General features: G+C 35.9%; 2 protein-coding genes across 7 annotated transcripts in view; one reads left to right on the forward strand and one right to left on the reverse strand.

Annotated features, from left to right (window-relative positions):
• Nucleotides 1-14,138, forward strand: part of LOC139130715 (WD repeat-containing protein 55-like) — a 34,400-nt gene extending 20,262 nt beyond the window's left edge. For 3 of the 4 annotated variants that reach the window (XM_070696485.1, XM_070696483.1, XM_070696486.1), the window contains 5 exons: nucleotides 2,455-2,615; nucleotides 3,237-3,343; nucleotides 5,653-5,752; nucleotides 7,885-8,054; nucleotides 13,694-14,138. In XM_070696485.1, coding sequence (XP_070552586.1) covers nucleotides 2,455-2,615; nucleotides 3,237-3,343; nucleotides 5,653-5,752; nucleotides 7,885-8,054; nucleotides 13,694-13,961 — 806 coding nt within the window. In that variant the 3' untranslated portion in view covers nucleotides 13,962-14,138. The remainder of the gene's footprint in view (nucleotides 1-2,454; nucleotides 2,616-3,236; nucleotides 3,344-5,652; nucleotides 5,753-7,884; nucleotides 8,055-13,693) is intronic. The other variant, XM_070696484.1, reaches the window with a different exon arrangement.
• A 2,665-nt stretch (nucleotides 14,139-16,803) lies between these two features.
• LOC139130718 (post-GPI attachment to proteins factor 2-like) lies at nucleotides 16,804-24,682 on the reverse strand. 3 transcript variants are annotated; one of them, XM_070696490.1, is made up of 7 exons: nucleotides 24,510-24,660; nucleotides 24,252-24,389; nucleotides 22,794-23,047; nucleotides 21,409-21,664; nucleotides 20,058-20,173; nucleotides 19,263-19,371; nucleotides 16,804-18,423 (listed from the first exon to the last, which is right to left on the reverse strand). In XM_070696490.1, the coding sequence occupies exons 3-7, from the start codon at nucleotides 22,977-22,979 to the stop codon at nucleotides 18,236-18,238; spliced, it is 855 nt and encodes a 284-aa protein (XP_070552591.1). In that variant the 5' UTR covers nucleotides 22,980-23,047; nucleotides 24,252-24,389; nucleotides 24,510-24,660; the 3' UTR covers nucleotides 16,804-18,235. The 3 variants fall into 3 exon arrangements, with proteins under 3 accessions (XP_070552591.1, XP_070552590.1, XP_070552592.1); XM_070696489.1 differs by lacking the exon at nucleotides 24,252-24,389 and having other exon boundaries at nucleotides 24,510-24,682; XM_070696491.1 differs by lacking the exons at nucleotides 24,252-24,389; nucleotides 24,510-24,660 and adding an exon at nucleotides 23,639-23,762.
• Nucleotides 24,683-24,916: the final 234 nt, after the last annotated feature.

Here is a 24,916-nt window from a genome sequence, read left to right on the forward strand (position 1 = left end):
CTGCCACCGACTTTCAAATGCTTAATTGAAGGTGAATTACTCAGATATGTACATGCAACAACAATATGGACTTCATAAAAAGGTCAATTTCTCAACGCAAAATCTTCAACAAAGAGATTACAAAAGAAAGACATAGCTTGTATAAAAAGAATGTAACAAAACTTCAGCCATCCTTCATCAACAAAAGTAAGAGTAATGATGTAACAAAATATTAGTCAGCACAACCTCATCAAAACCAGCCTGATGAAACAATGTGATAAGAATCTGGAAAATTATGAAGGGCGATTAAACGCTGGCCATGGTTTTCCAGAAAACCTATAATAACGTATAAAAGGAAGAAAAACATACAATATATCCTCCTTCAAGCAAAATTCAAACACAAGGAGAGTACAAATGAACGGTCTGAGCAACAATTCACGCAAAATTCTGACCAAAACGTAATTATTTATAGCATCTGTCTTTGATGAACAATGGCTACCATTAAAATGAGCATGTGGGAATACAAAACCATTCAAGTGACTGAAGAAGGCATCCAACTTTGGCCTGAAACGCCGCTAGGAGGAATAACCAACATAAAACCTTATTTCCGGGACCAAAGTCACATTACGAGGGTCAAAGCACTATCGATTCACTGGTTTCTCACCATTTTCCCTTATCACCAAACCACATTGATCTACTCACTATACCGTATCACAAGCAAAGGTAGAACCAGTGTGTGAAGTTGCCTTCATTTCCTTTATATCGATTCGATTTTTCAAACACAAACCATTTTTAATAATCAATAATCTCATAAGAGTTTGTTACTTGTGTTGAACTTATTGGCTAAGTTTTGATACATTTATACTTTTATGTTAAGTTTACGGAATATTAATACAAATTGTACATTACTTTTATACTATCATTTTGTCACGTAAATGGGCTATTATACCAAGCATAGTAAACTTCATAATCGTTCATTTTGTAACTTTCGGTTGCCATTTTGGTTTTATGACGTCATCTTAATAATTAATTTGCATCAATTATCTGTTTTGTCTGTAATTTGGGGTGTCATTTCAGTTCAGGTGATAAAATGCTGAAAACGGGGAAGTTCACCAAGGATGATTTTTACATATGTGGTAGCTCTGTGGTCATTTACCCAAGAAAAGCTATTTTCACCATTTATAACTCGCCCGATTTCCTACAAAAAATGATAAAAATAGTACAGGAAGTTGCCCATGTAATTTGAATCATGGGAAAAAGCCCCAAGCTTGGAGCTTGCATCATGTGATATGGAAGGGACCATCTTCGGATGGGTATGGCCCCCACATTGTCCACTCACAGTAATACAGTAGTAACAGCAACACAAAATCTGACAGTGGACAGTTTATTATAAGTGATTCACCGTTTATGCAAGGATACTCAGTATAAACAAAAGTTATGCAAATATGCACAGCCTGGTTTAAGCATGGGTGAGTGGACAATTCCATATCACATGATGCAAGCTCCAAGCTGGGCGCTTTTTTCCCATGATTCAAATTACATGGGCAACTTCCTGTCTATTTCTATCGTTTTTGTAAAAATCGTGCAAGTTATAAATGGCGAAAATAGCTTTTCCGGGGTAAGTGACCACAAAGCTAGCACATATGTAAAAATCATCCTTGGTGAACTTCCCTTTTTAACATTTTTAGACAATGTTATGGGGGACATTTTGAATTTGGTCGGCCATTTTGGCTTTATGACGTCATCATAAGAATTAATTTGCATTAATTCAATGTTTTATTTATGATTGAGAATGTTGAGTCAGTTTATTTACAAGAATAGTGAAAACTGGCTGAATAAACTGTATTTTACCATTTTTAAGCATTATAATGGCGGCCATTTTGAATTTATGACGTCATCGAGCCTTTCCGGTGGCCCAAATTTTTGGAGCAATAGCTAATTTGATCTACACACATATGTGAACCTCTGTAGCAAATTTGGCACTTTGTCATCCGTGTAACGATCTTGCTGTTTTTTGTTGCTAAGCCACCTGACTATCAAAATAATCATGCAAATAATGGTCATCGTCAGTAATAGATATGTACAACCAACACTAAGTCGACTCATAAGGGTACCCGGGGTGAACCACAGAACGTGAGAATGCAGGACAGCGGGTTCCGTTCAGGGACATTGTCACAAGGGCCCGTCCTGGCTGCAACACTGGAAATGTAATCTCTGTTTAGTCTGACATGGAGTCAGATAGATGATCTCTACTTTAGGTCTTTGAAAGTAAAGCATTATGCTTCAAGTAACAACACAATTGTCCTTCCTAGATACTAGTAAGTAGTGTGTAATGCCAGTTCTTTCAATATATAACACACATTTCCTTCTGGCTATGCATGTCTTCATATGTTGTCAATAAGGCTGTATTTTTAGCATGACATCAGTCACATGATCAGCTCTGCAAAATTGTGAAATATAAATACTTCCTTTTAGGTCTGTGCACTGTATCAAAAGACAAGTCTATCCAAGTAGTGGATGTCAACACTGGAACAGTTAAATTCCGATTCAAAAAAGCTCATGAAAGTCCAATCTACTCACTGCTTGTCATCAGTGAAAACATCCTTGCTACTGGAGATGACGATGGCCAACTGAAGGTGGGTGACAACGCAATTGTTAAAATAATGTTGTTTTCTTTATAGCTGCAAATGTTGTAGGTAACAGTGAGTAATTACTTTTTATGATACATTTCATAGAAATATGCCTTACCTTTTGATTTTATGCAGTTAACTCTGCTTTATGACAAATTTCAGTCCTGAAATATGTAGGGAGATGATTAAGACTAAAGCATTCAAATTGCTCTTTTCTCCCATTATAAAACACTGCTTTACAAGCGACTTTAAGACTGTAAGAAGACAAAAGTGTATGACTGACCACGCAATGAAGGTATACAATGATACAGTTATTTAAAGCACTGACAAAAAACTGCTGAGTCAGTATTTTTTTCACAGGTCCTTTCATAAAAAGAAAATCTAGTCATTTTATCAAGAAATCTAGCATGGCGGTACAATTTTTTGAATGCATACATTGAAAAGATTTCTTGTACTAAGATCTACTGAAAATTTCAAGCGAAAATTAAGCAAAACTAAAGTTTGTATGACTTCCAAAGGAATACATTCTTGCTACCTTCACTTTTATAACAAGCATCATTGATTGTAATACAATGCATTTCTACAACTTGGTGTCTTGCATTTCTTTTCTTTCCAAATCCATTAAAGGTTTGGGATTTACGAAAAGACAAAGCTATTATGGAAATGAAAGAATCAGAAGATTTCATCAGTGATATGGTAATTGACAATGACAAAAAAATATTACTTGCAACAAGGTAATCTATCTGTTATAACTTGTATTTGAATGACTGTAAACAAAAAACATACTAAATAAATAGATGACACTTTTTCTTTGCAAATACGATGTTTTCACTCAAGCCAAACATTATATCTGTTTGATCTAAGGTGATTATCTAGCCATCTTTCCAAAAACAATTTAAAACTTTGTTTTTTTAGCTCCCATAGCCATATGTATATATGGCAATGGAAGCTATTCTTATAGGCTAGGGAAATGTCTGTATGTATGTATGTCTGTATGTCTGTATGTCTGTATGTCTGTATGTCTGTCCGTCAACATCAAAAACTCCAAAACCGCTGCACATTTCATCTTGATATTTGGTGTGTACATGGATGATGGGCTGTAGATGAGATTTTGTTCAAATGAAGTTGTCATTGCCAAAAATATGCAAATTAAGTGAAAAAATGTAAAAACAGTCAAAATTAAAAATCTCAATAACCACTGAGCAGATTACATGAAAAATTAGCATGTAAGTACTTTGGGCTGACCTGAAATGATTGTGCTTTTTTTGATTTTTTGATATTGCTGAAAATGTGCAAATTAGTGCCAAAAAAGGCGTTTTTGGTAAAAAATCTTCTTCTTCATAACCGCTGGTCAGACAGCTTTGATATTTGGTATACAGGTCCCTAGGGATAACCCAACTTGGATTTGTACAAATTGTGATGAAATATGCAAATCTGTATTTTTAAGGAATTTTTTTGTCATTTTTGGTCAAAAATTTATTTCATCAAAACCGCTTGTCTGACAGCTTTGATATTTGGTATACAGGTCCCTAGGGATAACCCAACGTGGATTTGTTCAAATTGTGATGAAATAAGCAAATCTGTATTTTTAAGGAATTTTTTTGTCATTTTTGGTCAAAAATTTATTTCATCAAAACCGCTCGTCTGACAGCTTTGATATTTGGTATACAGGTCCCTAGGGATAACCCAACTTGGATTTGTTCAAATTGTGATGAAATAAGCAAATCTGTATTTTTAAGGAATTTTTTTGTCATTTTTGGTCAAAAATTTATTTATCAAAACCGCTCGTCTGACAGCTTTGATATTTGGTATACAGGTTCCTACAGATAAACTAAATATGATATACAGAATATATGATGAAATCTGCAATTTTGTATTTTTGGTGCAATTTTTGCCATTTTTGGTCAAAAAATGTGTTTCTCAAAAACTACTTGTCTGATGCCTTTGATAATTGGTATACAGGTTCCTGGGGGTTCTCTTAGTGTGATATAGTGAAATTTGATGAAATCTTCAATTTTGTATTTTTGGGTCAGTTTTTGCCGTTTTTGGTCAAAATATTTGTTGCTCAAAAGTTACTCATGTGATAGCTTTGATATTTGGTATACATTTTTACACATAATTATGATGAAATCATCAATTTTGTATTTTTGCAGCTAATTTTGCCATTTTAGGTCAGGCCATCCTGAAATGAGCTATCAAAGATCTCAAACTTCTTCATCAATACATATGTCACAAAAAGTTGTTCTCTACATAACACAGCAGAGCTCTGTCGACCATTGGGTCGCTTGTTAGATCCCATAGCCATATGTATATATGTTTACAAGTTTACATTTTATTGAAAATCTCAATAGCCACTGAGCAGATTAGATGAAAAAAATTAGCATGTAAGTACTTTGGGCTGACCTGAAATGATTGTGCACGTCTTGGATCAGTATCTTGGACTTGCTATTTTTCATGAATTTTTTTGTAATTTTCTCCCTTTTTTGGTCAAAAAATCTTCTTCTCTGAAACCACAAGTCTGATTGATTTGAAACTTGGTTGGAAGTGCATAGGAGTGACCTTTCCCAAATCTGGGCAAATCGTGGTGAAATTTGCATATTTGCATTTTTGGGCTATTGTTTTCATTTTTGATCAAAAATTTTTTTTTCTTTGAAACCACACGTCTGATTGAGTTGCAACTTAGTGTAGAGGTTTTTACGGGTGACGTCAATAAGATTTGATCAAATTCTGGTGAAATTTGCATAATTTTATTTTATTGGGGAATGGTTTCTATTTGTGATAAAAAAATCTTTTAGCTTGATTTTAGCTTGTTTTGATAACTATATGGGAGCGACCAGTGACATTGAAACTTTTTTTTTAGATTGTAGTATTGATATACCAGATTGTTGCTATTGATTGTCAATTGTTGCCATGAGATAAAAGTAGGATTATTTAATAAGCAAATCTGGGCATATTGTCTTTTGCTATTCAAACTTATTATCTTCCTCAGCATTTTGAAGATCAAAATTTACAAGAAGGATTGATATCTTTTTTCATTACACAGTGGTGATGGAACATTATCAGCTTTCAATATCAGAAGACGAAGATTTGACTTGCAGTCTGAAAACATGAACAGTGAAATGCTGTCAATGTCAGTGTGCAAGGTATGATGGGATACATCATGTTTATGTCAGTGTGCAAGGTATGATGGGATACATCATGTTAATGTGCAAGCAGCACTTTACCTCACAAAGCCTTTTTGTTTATTCATGAATTTCAGCCAATTTCTTTGCATCAGAGAATCTTCAGAATGTGTAATAGTAAAGTTGTCTTATATCAGAGGGAATGGTCTCTGGTCAGTGGTAGGTTTATTTAGCTTACTGGGTTCACTGTTGATGCTCTCAGGTAGTTTACTCTAAATTACCATTCACCAAATTTATTAAAACAAATTGTTCTTTGTCATATGCCAGTTGTTCTTGTTGTGTTGAATTAGATATGCAATGTTGGTCTGCGGAATATCCCATTCTTCATGCTAGTACACAACACAAAATATGTGGTTTTACAAATTTGTCAGCCCTTCTGTGTGTATTGTACACAATACAGTAAATAATCCACAATTCTATTCGATTTACACCAAGATTAGTTGTAATATGAATCATCTTAATAATGTCTGGGAATATTTATTAAAACAATGTTGAGATCATTCAAAAAAACTTTAAAAATTGGCATTAACTAACAATAAAAATCACAGTCTGCTGGTATCACAATGCCATACTTTTTGGAAGCAAGTTATGAAGGGGCCATTCTCAAAGAAAAGTTACCGGTAATACCTGTATCACATGCACAAGCCAAGTTTGTCGTCTACACACAAAAATACAGGATTTATTCTCTGGTCGTTCTACATCACGACAACCCGCGTCTATGTCATCAATTTTGGTACGTCGGACCTTTTTTTTTGATCTTCATTGTGCTCGTAAATATGTAAACAAACAACATGGTGGCGATGTTTCTCCCACGATCAAACTGTGTCTGACGTGAAAATATCGCAAACATTAGTCATGATTATTAGAGTCTGACAATACATCAACTAGGCAAATTTTTGAGACCTCGTGTTTGAGTTTTGTCGCCGATATGCATGGGGGTTCGTATTCGTATGGACCCCGCCGACGCCTGAACTTTCGACGCACTGTGTACTTTCATGTGGTAGACCACGGTAGACATACGGTTTCCACTGCAACAAGGGGGTCAAGTGCGGTGTCCATGCCTCCAAAAGTCATGTAATGAAATTGACATTTTCACAGACTACGACAATACGAATAGTAATCCGAACAATGTAAACACAAGAGTGTACCGCCTGTATATTCCGAAGGAATTACATGAATAATTTGCGGAAACAACGAACTCGAAGCTGGTCACGTATACCGTTGGTTCTGTAAGCATTGCAAACAGGGTCAGGCACGATGTTTACAGTGTTCGTGCCATTGAGATTTAGTCGATATTTGTTCCGAAAAATAGCGTATCTTCGTCTGTGATAAATTTCTAGGACTATGCTATCTTTGAAATAGAGTATAACTTTGCGGAAGGTATCCTACGTGTAGACCAAGAGCTATCATTTGCTCCACACACGAACGAACGTGAACACTCAAGCACGTGACGGACGACTGGAAATGATTGACAACTTGTGCACGGCGTACTGATATTATGCTCAAGTAGTTCAAAAGTTTAAACGCGGAATTGTCATGGAAAACTTATTTTATTTTGCAAAAAATAATGAATTCTTGGCTTGTGCATGTGATAAGTATGTTATTCCCTAATATTTTTCTTCGTCAGCTCGGAAAATACTTGTGATGTAATGACCATGTCACCACTCGTCTTCGACTCATTGTGACACAGTCATTACGTCACTCGTATTTTCCTTCGCTGAACGGAGAAAAATATTAGGGAATAATATCTGGTATATAAATTTTTGTTGTTATTTCTATCGTAAGAATCATCATCCTTGTGCACTACCTGGATTTTGATATATTGCTGATTGGCCATTGGTCTTAGCAAAGTAAAGACACACTTGATAAAATTCACTGGACTGTACCATAGACACCCAGGGTATATTGCTGTACAAAATAGTGTTCTATGATTGGTCTTAGCAAAGTAAAGACACACTTGATAAAATTCACTGGACTGTACCATAGACACCCAGGTATATTGCTGTACAAAATAGTATTCTATGTAAGCCATCAAAATCCACCTGTCTTTCTAATCTCTCACAAAGGTTATTTCAACAATTTGATCTTTACAGCGTGGCAGGAAAGTTGTTTGTGGGACAGGAGATGGTATCATGAATATTTTCAATTGGTCTGAATGGGGCAATATCAGTGATAGATTTCCAGGTCATCCATTGTCAATAGATTGTATGGTACCTATCACTGAGGATGTCCTATGTACAGGATCTCTGGACGGAATTATCAGGTAAGATTCAAGCTTTATTGTGACCATTATGTTCAAGTAGCCCACGAGGAGACCATATTCAAAATAGAGGGCCTACAACTTTATTTGTAACCCTCTAAAGAAGAAGACACATTTACACTGGTGCAGTCCATGAAACAATGAAATTATTCACATTGAAATGCCACAAAGCTTATTTGTATTATTAAGTAACAGTAACAGTCAAAACAATTAAAGGGGAAGTTCACCACGGCTGATTTCTACATATGTGCTAGCTTTTGGGTCGCTTAGTCCAGAAAAGCTGATTTTGCCACTTATATTTGTGTTATTTTTTACAAAAATCGATAAAAATAGTGGCTGAAGTTGCATTTTAGGGCTTTATCACCTCACTGTATTTTGAATCATGAAGATGACGCTTTTTCCCATGATTGAGTGGTTCTGAAACATTTCAAATTTGAGACAGTTAAGCCAGCCAGACCTTTGCCAGTTTACAGATTAAGTCTATCGGCAACTCGCTGTGTGGATGGACTGAGCCGTCTTAGACGCCCTCGCCCAACAGGTATCTGTAACATATAATAAACAACAACAACCAACATTCCATTTCCTTTCATCATGGCTGCCGAACAGAGCACCACATCCTGGGCAATAATTGGTCAGACGATGAGATCAGTCTACTTATCTCAGTCTGGGTGTATGAAAGTATACAGAGAAGTATACAGGGTTTAAACATCAAAACAAAGACTTAATTTTGAGTGTGTTGACACAAGCAGACTCAAACTATTAATCCCTGTGTTTGCAAATCACAAATAGTGTCCCAGAAACTTTCACATTTTTCCAGTCTGAATACAGTAAAGGGTATACCTGCTGCTGTGGGTTCTCAGTGTTGCTCATTTCCATGGTAGAAGTGAGCAGACAGCATGGTAAATGTAAGGAGGGCTACATTCAAAGCAAACAACAAGTTTTACTTGATCCCATGAAGGGAAATGCAAATGCTCACAAAACATTGAACCAATCTACAAGACAAGATCCGTCTAATTATAGATTAATAAATTGAATAATGAAAATAACAGGCAAAACAGTATAGAAAACAATGTAAAAACTCTCAATTCTGTGTTAAAACTGTAGCATTATGTTGGAGATCACACATGGTAAAACTGCAATCTGTACTACTCTGTGAGTCTTCGTAGTAGTCCCAGGCATCCACCTTCATGAAAATGATTGCTGTCAAATTGGCTCGGAAGGGAATTGGTCTGCTGAGATTGCCTTAATTTCTCTGAAAGATTTGTATTCTAAATTTTCTCAATCAATAAATGAGTTTCTCCTATGATTGTATCAGCTTTGTTACTGATTTATTCCCGTCCTTTTTTTGGCATTGTCCAAAATTTCACTTTTGCCCAGTACAGAATACCATTAGTGAAAATGTTGGAATTGAGGAATTGGAAACAGTAACCAGTAGAGTGGATTCAATATCCAATGAATATAACTTATACAACCTGTACCGGTACATGCAACTGTTAGCTTTGCCTATGATCAAAATCCATATCATCACAGAACTTAAGCTTGTTATCCAAGTGTTTGCCTAAATACAACCTGTACATGCAACTGTGAGCTTTGCCTATGATCAAAATCCATATCATCACAGAACTTAAGCTTGTTATCCAAGTGTTTGCCTAAATACAACCTGTACATGCAACTGTTAGCTTTGCCTATGATCAAAATCCATATCATCACAGAACTTTAGCTTGTTATCCAAGTGTTTGCCTAAATAAGAATATGTATCATACTCATTCTCTCAACCTCTATCAAGATTTGGCAATTTTAGATTTTTCCAGATATCAATAAGTATTTCCATGGTCTTTCTAACGTTAAGTTGAAGATAATTATTCTTACAATGCTGTACAAAAGCAGTCAATTTTATACACATAGTCTGAATAAATGTCTTTGAGATTTGTTCAAATTTGACAAGAGAACAAACCTTTGAAGTACTTGGCAATCTGCTGTATACAATATCAAAATAAATAGACACTGTACCTTGGGGTACACCTATTTTGGAGGTAATATCAACTGACTTTGTGTTAACCAGTTTGACAAACTGTAATTTTCTCCTCAGATAGTTAAAGATCAATGCAATCTTCATTTGAGGGAACATTCATTCTCACATTCCTGGCCGCTGGGAGTGCGGGATGGACAGTGTGGAAAAAATTGATCCCACACTCTCAGAAACCGTCCCACACTCTGCAGTAAATATTACACAAGCTCTGATTGGATGATAAACAGTCTGTTTGTTCCACGCGCAAAATGTTATCCAATGGCACGATGAGTAACACACAGACCAGAACTACAAAGTAAGCAGGTCAGAGTACAGTGGCGTACGACAGACTTGTCACGATTTTTGATAATGTTGTACATGTCCAATGTGAATTTAATGCATTTTGTGGTCATGTGAGAAAAGAATCTCACACACCAAGGACCTGGGATCAGATTTCTCACACTCGTAGGGGATATTTTGTCTCACACTCGCCTGTGGCTTGTGTGAGGCAAAATATCACCAACTCATGTGAGAAATCTGATTCCAGGTCCTTGAGGGTGTGAGATTCTATTATTCTCACATTCCTGGCTGCTGGGAGTGCGGATCGAGAGTGGGGGATAAATCGATCCCACACTCTCAGAAACCGTCCCACACTCTGCAGTAAATATTACATGACCTCTGATTGGATGATAAGCAGTCTGTTTGTTCCACGCGGAAAATGTTATCCAATGGCACGACGAGTAACACACGGACTAGAACTACAAAGTAAGCAGGTCAAAGTACAGTGGCAGACGACAGAGTTGTCACGATTTTTGATAATATTGTACGTGTCCAATATGAATTTAACGCATTTGTGGTCATGTGAGAAAGAGAATCTCACACACCAAGGACCTGGGATCAGATTTCTCACACTCGTTGGGATATTTTGTCTCACACTCGCCTGCGGCTCGTGTGAGACAAAATATCCCCAACTCGTGTGAGAAATCTGATCCCAGGTCCTTGGGGTGTGAGATTCTATTATTCTCTGCAATTCATTAACTTAAAGATTTGGCTGAGTTGTGTTAAAGGTGCTTGAAAAGTTGAAGAAGGAAGTTGAATAGAATTACTGGAATTACTGTAACATTAACCCAATAATATTATATCATCAGTACTTACTATGTATGTTCTTGTATGTATGTATGTATGTTCTGCCTATAGATGGATTGCAATGTAGAGATAGAGGCTTCAACCTAGGGTAGCATTAAGCCCAGGGTAGCATTTTAATAACCAACACACTTTTTTGCAAAAGCAATATTTCTTATCAAAGATAACATGAATACACCCTCATGCTGTATGTTTTCAAAAAGCAGAAAATCTGAAGTTAATAATGGTATTAATGGTTTACTCAAAGGATGAAATGATACATATTTGTAAAAGCTCAATTTTGGTATAAATCATTGAAATTAATTAAGTCAAAATCTTGATTCTTCTTTATGAAACCATCGCAAGAATGAATAAATGGTCATGACCATTTATTCATTCTCGCGATGGTTTTATTTATCATGTCTAAAACCAGGGTCGAATATATGCATGGTCACCCATTCATTCAGTATTTTTCAACATGTCAAACAATGTAAGTATGGTAGTATCTTGTATCAAACAAAATTCATGAAAAATGGGCGACTTTTTCACTTAAATATTTCATTTGAAACCAGAGTAGAAAAAAATTGCAATTTTGTTTTGCATTAGCTATTATTATTCATAAATGGCAGGGGTTTAAAATGACATTCAAAAAGTGATTAAAATCATAATAAGCAAAGTTGAAATGACTCTTATTCAATTCAAAATGTAAGAACTTGATCGCTACATAAAATAAAATTGTTGTTATGTGGTATTTCAAGAACATAATGTGAAAATTTTGCAGAAATCACCACAGCCAGAATGGAGCTTACTTTTTTAATATTCACAAAGGAAAAAAAGAAGTCAGGAAATCAAATTTGCATACATTTGCATAAATTTACTGTTCTTTCTCACCCAATGTATGACTTCTTGTTATGCTAAAAGGTAATTCCAACAAGTATTTTAATCCTAGGTTAACAAATTAATGTAAATTGATAGAATCTTTGCAAAAAAAGTTATTTTTGGCAAAATACCCCATGTTATTGCAACACTACCTTACGGTAGTATGCCCCTAAAAATTGAAAGACTGAAATTTTGCTTTAACCATTTGCTTTCAAAGTCAAGAATAAAAACCAGTTGTCACCTTACAAAATTTGTTACGAGACAAACATAATTACCAAATATTTATGAACAATTGAAATTCAAAATGGCTGCCATCACTGATTTAACTCTAGGGGATAAATGATATGTTAGATTTTCAAAACAAATAGGGTGATGAAACTTGTTTACTCCTTAAGCTTCAAAGTGAGCCCTCATAAGTGATATATCTAAAGTCTTGTAAAGGTTTGAGAGTCTGGATATCTATCTCTGAGGTACATTTTACCTTAGGTGTTGAGTTTTGAAAGGTCAACACACTCAGGGACTTTCATCACTGCTGGACAGAGATCATTCATAAATGAAGTTACAAACTTGGGACTGGGATAATGCATTATCTTTTAAATAATGCTTTTGCTGAACTATTATGAAAATATATGTAGAAGACATATGTAGAAAATTGTGGAGTAAATACTGGCAAGTTACTTTACACTCATTCATTTTAAAGGGCGTCTAAGGTGATTTGGTCAAGATATGTTGCCTTCGACCCATGGACCATGGTTGACCTAAAGTAGTTCTTTGACCTCCTCATTGTTTGTAATTTGAATATGTAAAAAGATTTAGATCATTTACATGTGAGTTATTGTTGAGTAGAGTCATGTTACTATGGCGTCTTGGAGTGCAATGCCCACTCATGAGTTTAAGAGCCTTCTACGCCATGTTTTATATGAGTACCCACAAACCATGGCATTTTTTAGCTCTTTTATAACTAGCTTTCTCTAGTTTGTCCTTAATTTTACTGGCATGAAGTAGTCTTGTCTTGTTGGTCAAGGTCATCAAGCTTTATTATCGGAAAAGTATTTGACAGATCTTTTGGTAATTTTGACCAAAATATCATAGTTTGATAACTTCATGAAGTAAGTTACAAAGGTACGAAAATACAAACTGTAGTTTTGGGGTCACTGACATTTCAGTGAACTCTATGGACCCATATTTGTTGTTGTACTTGGCAGTGATTTCATTGATGGACAATCCTAGATTCAGTACTTCAAGTGCTGTTGTTAGTATGATACATGATACAGGGGAGACAGTTGTATATGGTCAGAGAGATAACATATTATTGTACTTGAGCATTCTCTTTAAGTTTTAAGTATTGTGCACATTACAGAATACACAGACAGCACCGTAGAAGTCAGTGTATCATTTTGAAGTAAAAACAGTGCAAAACATCGCCCTTTATTTCACTATATGTTCTTGCAATTCAAATTCAGTTCATGTGATCTTTGATTGAAAAAATCCAATAGCAACAACATTTGCCTTCAACAGCATGGTAGAATAAATATGTTGTCTGACATATGGTGCAAACCTGTGAGTCTTGTTGAGAGATTTCATACAATCAGGGATTTCTGTTGATAGTTTTTCTCTTATTTTATATTTTCAGAGCTGTTCATGTTTTGCCAAATAGATTCCTGGGAGTTATTGGAGAACATGAAGACAACCCCATTGAGAGTCTGGCTGTTTCCAACGATGGCTCTCTTCTCCTCAGCAGCTCTCATGATCAGAAAATCAAATTTTGGAATGTTAGTGACATTGACCAAATAGAAGTGGATCCAAGAGAGAAAGTGAAAAGAGGAAAAACAAAACACAAGAAATTAAACACAACTGGTGCAGTTCAAGATGATTTCTTTGCTAATCTGGTTGGAGATTAAGACACATACTGCCTCAACTTACACTCGACAAACTTTTGTATGTTAAGGCACGGCTCCCGCAAGGGCGCCCTCTATCGACGAGTGCGTTTCGGTTTTACTGGCTAAATCGGCACATCCTTCCGTATTAGTCAAACTTTGTATATGTATTTTATAAAAAACGACTCCGCAAAATAGTATTATGTTGATAAAATCCCGGAAATAATAATTTATTTCACTAAATAACGGTATTTTTGGTTCGAAAATGGTATGGTCTGTTCGAGCACAGAATCCAGCCGGTAGACTCCCCCATATCCTGTAAATAACCACACTGTCCGCGTTGACCTCACTTTCCATCACTAGTGCGACCTATACTGTAAGAAATTTCGCCCCCGTATTAATGACTCGCCACAAAATATCAGCTGACCCTTGACGGACGACCTCCAGTACGAGCGTAATTGGGGTCAAACTGTGCCTGCACTTGCTTTCTGGGATAAAGAATTGCCAGCATGATAATGACAAACATGTCAATATAATATTCAAATCAGCGATTTAAAAAAAATAACAAGTTTAGCGGCTGGATTTTGGCAATTTTCTTGTCGTAATTTGGGACTCTAGCCGGCCCGGGGAATCCCTATGCAGGCCCCTGGGGAAGCCCATCCAGGGACCACATACAATGCTTTATGGGTAGAGACAGCTGACTGTATCCTAGTAACGAGGCGGTCGCGTCCATTTCAGCACCGTACGCATTCAGCGATCGCGTCGGTGCGAGAGCAGTTCTGGAGATCGATAAAATACTCAACCTCACTTTTGTTTCTGACGTTTTTTTGTACATATTGTGAGTAGTGACAACCAGTAGTTGCAAAACACTCCTGTCTGTCCTTGATGAATGATGGCGAAAACAAGTGGTGGGCCACATCAGGGATCAACATGTGCTGATGGCGGCAACCCCGGGCGGCAACCATGATGGCGTAGCCACAATATCCTTCGTCAAACTGCGTTCATTTGATATGCTCTTGATATGCCAAAGACCGAAACTGTGAAGTTGGCTGACATAAATAGCCGTTCCAAATCTCCCGTTTGGGTCTTTGCCCACATGAGCTAAAGCCTCGAAGGCTACACTCGCGAGTACTCGCACACCATACACGTCCGCGACCCGGTTGAATCAAGCTGAGCGCGCGCGCTCAGGGAAACATGAATATTTATTAGTGCAAATTTGCATATTCATAAGAAATTTCTCGAGCCTCGCCTTAACGTACTCGAGCATGCTACAAACTTTTGTACGTTAAATTGTGTAAAATATCTTAATGCTGTATTGTATCTTCTTTCTAAAATGAATGGAAATACACATGAATTTTAAACAATTAAAATTGCATAAATTTATTTTTTGTACTTTTGCATCAGTTTTATTTGTTAAAATCTAGTTGGACCAGAGATTTGGCTTCATCTGTCAGTGCAGTATCTTTTCTATGGCAGAAGTATCTGAGGAAACATGACACAGCAGTGATTTCAACACATATAAATCCATTGCAAGTCTTGAAACAGGAACTTCCCCTATAAAAGCCGGACTATCGTAAATCTATGCAAATGTAAAAAAGCTACGCTACTGATCGGGTGTGCCGTGTTTGGTCCCAGAACCCCACAATTTTGCCATGTTTCAGGCGTTCATTGCTATTGAATCTTGCATATATCTGTGAATAGCGACTAAACCCTAGTCAAAAATAATCTGAAAAATTGTTCCCTTTTATTTCCATGAACCCACGTTTCAAAATGTGTTCCCTTTACAACCATTTGACCCCTCTTTGCACATGTCAAGAAAATGCCCATTATGATTATTCAAATTTATCATTCAGGCAAAGCGATGCTCTGAGAATTTCAAAAACTCCCGCCCAGTGTATGCAAATGGCTGCATCATCAGTGATCCCCCTATTGTGCACCCATGGTCCTGTAACCCTAGTCTTTGATCTATTGGCAACGTTACCTGAACATGGAGAGGTACAATAGACACCTGGTCTATGGTTCTACTTATACCAACAAACTGTGACAAAGGGACTGTGAAAAAACCATTGAATTGTAGCAGGAGTTTTCACAATTGACAAATGAAGACCAGATCAATTGGATTATGGTTCTAAACTTTATTTGTTTGGACACTGCATACCACAAATGTGATAATACTGTCACATCGTGATATGTGATTACTGTATAATCATGTCATGAGAATCCTGTCAAAGTACATCAATTCAAAGATCTAGCTCATACTTTGCTCTGTATTTAAAGTAAAATGAATAAAACTGCAAGTAAAATTGTCTGGCAAAGAAAACCATCGACAGGGATGAGATTAATTCATCAAGGAAACCATTGGACTTGAAATGACACTGGATACATCTCAGTATTATGTTCCATATTCAATGGTAAAGAAAATATTCAAATAGCTGTATTAACCAGCCATGAAATTGAAATGGAAAGGCTTTTCCTATGTGTTCCGTGGCCCACAGTAACTAACCATAGTATAAAACAATGCCATTCTGTTTCATGTGTTGAAAGTACATTCAAGGCTACTAGTAATTGTATTAGTACACTAGATAGCATACATAGTAAAGACAAAATAATGGATACAGACAACAGGATTCTCAAACTCTGATCAAAGACCTTGGAAATGTGTCTCTGCTAATCTCAAAGATGGCTGGCTATATTGTGATGATCTGAAAACTTTATCTTTATTTCCTGTGTTTGCAAGGGTGAATTGTACACCAATTTTGTTTGTTAAGGGGTGTGCTATCTTTGTTACAATGAGATATTCAATTCAAGTACAGCTTAAAGGAGAGCCAATCAACTTGTATGTATAGTGCACAGTAGACATCAACGATAATGATTAATTACAGTTGCATATTTTATTATTGTAAATATACACCGCATGAATAATTACCATAATGCTCCACTTGTTAGATGTATCTACACGGCTCTGAAAAATCTAGTGAAGACAAATCAGAAGACTGAAACAAAGTCAAATTGAATGTCCAGTACTCCTGGATTTTATAAGAGTCCATGCATAACCACCAATCATTGACCTCCACTTACACCAGCTCCATCTGTTGCAACACGTTATCAAACTTTGAGCTTGCCATGGCATTATTGTGACATAGTGTGATTTGTGATAAGTGTCATGTAAAATATAAATTGCTGAGTTAACAAGAACATTAAGTTACAAGCTACAAATAAAGCCGCCTACATTATGAAAAGTTGTATATTTGAGACAAAAGTTGCATTTAGATGCAAGTGATAAATTTAAAGTCAGGTATGATACAAAAATGGTGTAGATATGTTAATGACCAAGGACCTGTCACTGTGAAAAATAAACAAATATTCAAGGCAGTCTTGCAACAACAAGTAAATGTCCATGTTAAACATAAAATATCAATATAGATACACCACTATATGTATTGCAATTGTACTCTGGACAAAGTGACCATTTCTTTGATAGCACCTATTCTTTACAATTCAAAAGGAATAAGTATTTGTATTGCACAAAGGATAGACAGTGGAGTGGAAACTGTCTATGCACAAAGCTATCTCTAAAACTTTGACAAGGTTATCATATAGACAAAGAGGCCAAATAAAGATTTCTGGTTCTCAGTTCTTATATTCTATGACTTTGAATATCCGCATGGTCGTATTCACAGTTGAGGTACAAGTATAGACTCTGCCAATGCATTAGACTTCATTCTATCAATAGCTAAGCTAAGCCCTGGAATGATTTATTGTGACAGTAGCTGAAGTACCAGTAACATACAATACATCACACTTAGAAGGAAGTCATTATTCATCAAAGGTCATCTGTGTCTTGCATAATTTGAGCAGCCCTGCCCAGACAACTTGGACTTTGTTTCTATGATTGATCTCTGGGCTGACATTTCATTTCCAGGTGCAATGTCAAAACCATGAGAATTTCAAGTAAAGTTTGTGGTAAATCACTCTTTTGTAGTCTCAGTGAAGATGTATGTTTGGTTTTTCAAGGCTTATATCTGTTTACATATCCATAACAAAAACTAGAAATATTGAATTTAGGTCCACCCATAGAACAGATACTTGATCTGTGACTGCATGCATATTGGTGAGACTTTTTGACATAAAGAAAAGAGATAAATGCTAGACTTTATCAAGAATCAATGGTGTTTTCATTAACTTCATTTAACTAAATCTACATCTGCCATGGCCCAACACTGGAGTTTATTATTAAAACTATATAGATTCTAAGCCATTGAAATATGACTGGATTCAATGGTGACATTGCTGATTGGTCAGTTTATTTTCTTTGTGTCTTCATCATGGTTCAAAGTGACTTCAAAGTCAGAATGTTGCAGTACGTCTCTTACTATAACTCCTCCAAAGACAAATTCTTTATCAATGACATCATGTGCTTCTGCAGTATGGAAAGCGATGTTTGTGATGATCACTATGTACTCAAATAATGCATACAAAGTATAAACTGTAATAGAAGGAAAGAAAATATTTGTGAACATTCTACAGTTTATAAATTTAATGTAAAATAAATTTAACATCTCCTGCAAGTATTGTTATATCTACAAGGTTAGGGAATTCTGACCGTATTTGGAAATATTTTTAATGACACAACTGAACTAAGCTCCCTAGAACTTCCTGATAATACTGTATGGTTTTGATACAGCCGTGTGTTTTCACTGAAAACAAAGAGTCTAACTCATTCTTTCCTACCTATGTGCCACAGACATAGCTTTTACTATTTTTTAGCTTATTTTTCTTTTTAGTTTCAGTTATTTTGATCTGTCATGTTGATACATTTGTGCCAATACACTGCTGTGTGCATGACTCCAGAAAGTAAAGAACATGCAATAGAAATTGTCAGTTTTCAACACTGTTCCCAATTGAAAATTATTCATTGGAGTTAATTATGTTTCAATATGCAAACGGAAATCAAAGAGTTTGTCTTGAGTTACATGCAGTACATTGCCTTAATGAAATTTCATAAGAAATCTATCTACCACTGCAGTTTAGTGAATTTGCAACATTGCTACTTGCCAGTTTGACCCATACATATGACTTGCTAAATAAACTCTACCACCCCATGTCTCTGTACAGAGTTCCAAAGTCACCTTTGAAAACAATGTAGTTTGGCTAAACCATAATGGTGAGAGGGGAAGCTATTTGTTGCCTTGTATAGCGTTTAGCAGTATGTTGACTGAATGAGTCCCTGGAGAGGCTGTGACTTGATTCAATATTAAGATGTCATATATTCACAAGATCTATCATAAACAGAACTTCCTTCAGACAAAAACGATTGACACTTACTTCCTGGTTCACAGTACCAATTATGTCGGAAAAAGAAGTAGATACTGATAAAAAAAGTTGAAATATTGACCAAGAAGAGAAGTACAAGTCTGTATTGCTGTTTTCGCTCCTGTTGGTGAAATAAAGAAAAGAACGCAGTAATTTGGTGGAATAAAATGCTGCACCATATTTGATGATGCATCATGATAGAGATGCTCTGTATTCTTTGGAGTCCGGTGATTTCAACAGAAACAATTACACATTCTAATTGTCTTTCAGATTATTTGCTGGCTAATGCACAGTACTTACCATGTGTCATTTAGTCTTTCATAAAAATTTCTGAATCTTACTTAGTCTGATATTTGTTCATGAGTTGATTTGATTGGTTGACTGATTGATTGAAATATCAATAAAATTTCTAATTACTTTCAATTCATCATTGCCCACTTGATGCATGCAGTAATCAGTCTTAAAAGTTACAAACATATCATTTTGAACAAAGACATGATAGCTACACACATTCTTGGCAATAATGCTTAGTAAGATATAACAAAATATACCATCATATTCTTTGGAAAGACAACGCAATGGAAATAATAGATAGAATATATTGCACATCAATGAATGTAAAATGATGAAATAAAGATCCAATTCCATCAAGAACAGTGACTCTTTATCTAAAATCTAAGAAAATGAAGACAATATGATGACACTAAATACCAGATAACAAGATTGGGACAAACAATATTGAACTTAAAACATTCCCTAAAGCCATACTATGGTCAATGTTAAAACAAACATAATTGCTAGATTTACCTCCTTTGTAAAATTCTTCCATCGTTTGTTCCTTGACAGATAGTATTGAACAGACATGGCAAGCATATAACAAAGTGAAGTCACCATAAATGTTACAAAGAAACCTTCATGTACGGCTGAAACAAAGCAAAAGTAGTATTTTGTACATGTAAACTCTCTATCAATGACATAAATGCAATTACAAAATACTAATACCAAGAAGGACTTTGCAGAATACATGTCATATATAAAACCTTCTTGCTAACTCAGAAAAATAATTAACGTTAGTTGACTTGTCAGAGTACGTAATCAAATCTACAGAAAATTAAGTAATCTATTAGGTACCATTACTGTTTTATCAAGCATATTTATGATAAGTTCCTGTCTGTGAATATACTACTTTGATAGAATGTCACCACATATAGTATGGTATGTGGCATGAAAAGCAATTTTGATAGAATGTCACCACATATAGTATGGTATGTGGCATGAAAAGCAATTTTGATAGAATGTCACCACATATAGTATGGTATGTGGCATGAAAAGCAATTTTGATAGAATGTCACCACATATAGTATGGTATGTGGCATGAAAAGCAATTTTGATAGAATGTCACCACATATAGTATGGTATGTGGCATGAAAAGCAATTTTGATAGAATGTCACCACATATAGTATGGTATGTAGCATGAAAAGCAATTTTGATAGAATTTCACCACATATAATATGGTATGTGGCATGAAAAGCAATTTTGATAGAATGTCACCACATATAATATGGTATGTGACATGAAAAGCAATTTTGATAGAATGTCACCACATATAGTATGGTATGTGGCATGAAAAGCAATTTTGATAGAATGTCACCACATATAGTATGGTATGTAGCATGAAAAGCAATTTTGATAGAATTTCACCACATATTGTATGGTATGTGGCATGAAAAGCAATTTTGATAGAATGTCACCACATATAGTATGTGGCATGAAAAGCAATTTTGATGTCACTACATATAGTATGGTATATGGCATGAAAAGCAATTTTGATAGAATGTCACCACATATAGTATGGTATGTGGCATGGAAAGCAATTTTGATAGAATGTCACCACATATACTATGGTATGTGGCATGAAAAGCAATTTTGATAGAATATCATCACACATAGTATGGTATGTGACATGAAAAGCAATTTTGATAGAATGTCACCACATATAGTATGGTATGTGGCATGAAAAGTAAAACTGACTGGTCAAAATGTGTCAAGTTATCAAATAAATTAATGAAAAATAAAGAATCTGCGTTTCAAAGTTGATCACAAATTGGTTGAATATCTTATTTGAGAGTTGTTATGAAGATGTTAAAATTCACTTACATGTATTTTCTGAAGATGAAACTACAGTAAGTCCAAGCAATGATAAAATTTCCGTAAACTGAAGTAGAAATGTGAGTTTGCAAAGCCACAGAAACCATGGTAATGAATTCAACTCTCCTGTCTTCTTATAGTAGTCATAATAGACAGTTATGAGAAAGAGTCGCAGTGTTGTATGTAAAGCAATACAGAACCTCCAGATGTAACTCTGCGGTGATAATGATATTGCAGCACTAACAGTCGGCAGGTAGTTTGCAACCTGAATAAAAATTGAGTAAAATTAGATTGTTTAATATGGTAGCTCATGTTCTTTGGATAGTTGCTTCAGTATATCACTCTCCAATATTTTTCAAAAAGATAGGAGATGCTTTTGTGTAAATTTGTATTGGTTTATGACAAAATTTACTATATCCATATATTTGTACAGAGTCACTAAAATGGTTTTCCTGAGAGCTTCAAGCATGAAGTCTTTTTCACACCAATTTAGTCCGTAGATTACCTGTGATTAATGCCAAACACAGCCAATGTCCACAACTTTTCACTATTACTCATATACACTGCCATGAAAACTGACCTACAGCTACTTGATATGTAACTCTGGGACAGATATTCGGACTTTCAAATTTCTTCAATTCTCTCCTGATCTACCACTTGTTGTGACTTTTTTTAAAGCTCTTGGAGGATGAAAAACTTTCATCTTCTTAGTTTTTCGAAAATACGAAATTTAATTTTCCCCCTTACAGTTAACACAGGGATGGCGGCCATTTTGAATTTCAAAATATTGCAAAATGTTGGGCAATTTGTTTTGCTAGTTCCAAACTTTGCAAGGTGACCCCTGATTTTTATTGTTGATTTGGCAATAGAATGGTTGAAACTTTCGTTCAGGAAAGTCTGAGCAAAAGTTTGAGTCTTTCACTTTTGAGGCACATACTACCATAAGTTGAGAGACTTGTTTGCAAATAGAGATTTCAAAAATGAATTTGAAATTCATAATCTCCACTTGATGTATTATACAAAGTACGAGCATTGTCATACAGATGTAAACAAGACTTTTATCAATCTTTTCTCTTCATGACAAATTTCTGATTTTTTTGCCCTTTATAAGCAAGAATAAAACAGTGAATAAATGTATAATTTTTCTTCTCAATCAAGCACTGATTTTTAGTGTGTCAAAGGTCATGCCCTTCAAAGTGTTGTGTATCAGAATTGTGTAAACAGAGAGGAAAAAATCTAACCTTCCCATCATTCTAAGTGCACACAAGTTGTCAAATGTTTTGACAGTGAGTTAGATAAAGTGAGTTTTTCATTATCCATGCCTGACATAACAGCATGTCAATTTCTGAATATTTATTCATTTGACATGCCGTACACAGTGTAGACATACTTACTCTGCAGTGTGTGCCAACAGCTCTCTCAAAATCAAACAGAAGACTTGAAACAACACAAACTGTGAATGACAACAGTGGTAGTGCAACAGCAGACATCAATGCAGACCAAAATGACACTCTTATTAAACCCTCTCGTTGCACTAAAGCTGGTCTCATGGCATTATTGATAATAACCCTTCCAGCCATGTTGCATTGTCACTCCGAGTGTTGATTGGTCGGAAACTTTCAAAGGGGACAGTCAACTTGTAAAATGTCTATGTAAGGAAAGACAAGATTCATGAATTGATTTTAATATATCTCAGATACCTTAATGACTGCATAACTTCCTGTGTGATAACTCTAACCTCTGGTCTTATTGTGGATATGATCTTCACTGAATTCACTGTTTATTAAAATGGTCATATCATTTTATATACATATACATACACATTACTGGTGTTTGGTTTTACCTGCACATTACATAAGATTATGCAATACACACACAAGACATTACCTGGAAAGTGATCATTCCATGTTTGGTAAAGCTTTGAAAAGCGTCACTGTAACTGTGAACGTCAAGCACAATAACGACAACTGGCTAATGTAAAAAGTGACCAAACATTAGTAAAGCCACAGAATAACACGCACATAGTAATTTGCACCTCAACACGCCAAGTACACTTCCCTCAACCTCAAAATATTGTGTAAAAATTTTCAAAACACTCTGTAAATCTATATATATATTTACATGAAACCTTCCTTAATTTTTACCATTATATCTTCAACTTTTTATCAAATTCTTCAACTGGAAATTTGCATGATGCCCCTATACCAATTTTACTCTCCCCTAGTATCAAAAGTATTACCGTGAGTACATCAATGTTTGTTAATCTGTTTCCTCCATGACCACAGTGAAAGATCGCTGCGTCGACGTCTGCGGTAGTTTTGGATCTTGAACTGGTCATGGCTGAGGTTGCGCCAAAATATAACGCGAGGTACGCACTGAACCTCGCTGTGGGTCCATGCCATAGCTGTGGTGTTTTCAGACAGGATTCCTGCCTTTTACGAGCTGATTTTGACTTTTATTACTTACAGTAACGCCTAGCTGACACCATAGCTATGGACCTACAGCTTATAACGAGCCTTGCCCTTGAGTGACCTTCACAAGTGGGCCTCTGTCGTTTTCATTAGTGCATTGTTTTAATTAAACTGACCCCTGACGATCGTGTGATATATTGTACAACCGTAGCACAGTCTTCAACGTACGGCCCTGACAAAGATTATTCGGCCGACCATGGTCTCTAGATTGGTGAGTTCCTTTGCTATATACCACCAGCTGCAAAACACTCCAGAGCGTTTATATGTGGCACCCGAGAGTCAAACACACATGTACACATACCTTCGTGCACCGTTAAGTCTATTATTGGCGCATGCCAAAAACGCATTACAATGAAATTGTATAAGCACAGAATACATTACCGTGGGCTAGACGAAGAGGGTGTGGTGAGCATTACCATGAAGGTACCAACCTCCATGGCAGAACTAAATACAACGTTGTCTTTTGTTGGTGTACGTGAATTCACACTATACAGTCCAACTCCTGCACAAAACTTGTGTCTGGAAGACATAGTCAACAAAAAAAAGAGATCATGCATGCGGTGCTCTGTGGCGCTGACAAAGAAAACCTCGATGAAGCTGAAACAAAAACAACCATGTATCGGGGATAACTATACTTACATATAAGATGGACGAGCACTCGAGTGCTATATCTTGGCCACGTATTACAAAATGCAGATAAAAACACTACAAGTCACTATACAGGTACATACACCATGAAACCAGTAAGGAGGTTATGAACTCATCTCGTTGTGTATATCCGCATCACCAGCTGTATGTACGCAGTGCATTATGGGCCTTGTGCTGCTGTGACAGCAAATATAGTCATCTCATTCGAGGAGAGCCAATTAAGCTGTCAGTATAAAAAAGTGCTTGCAAGTGGTTCAGTTGCGGGGGACGGGTGGTATGGGGCATTTATCTTATTCTATCAGGGGAAAAGCGTCTCTTTTATGACAATAAGTGATGGATATCTGTCTTGATTTCTTTGATAAATGAACAGCGGGCAGACATCGGTTGCGGGTGCATCT

This window comes from Ptychodera flava, chromosome 4, assembly GCF_041260155.1.
Source record: "Ptychodera flava strain L36383 chromosome 4, AS_Pfla_20210202, whole genome shotgun sequence".
Lineage (NCBI taxonomy): Eukaryota > Metazoa > Hemichordata > Enteropneusta > Ptychoderidae > Ptychodera > Ptychodera flava.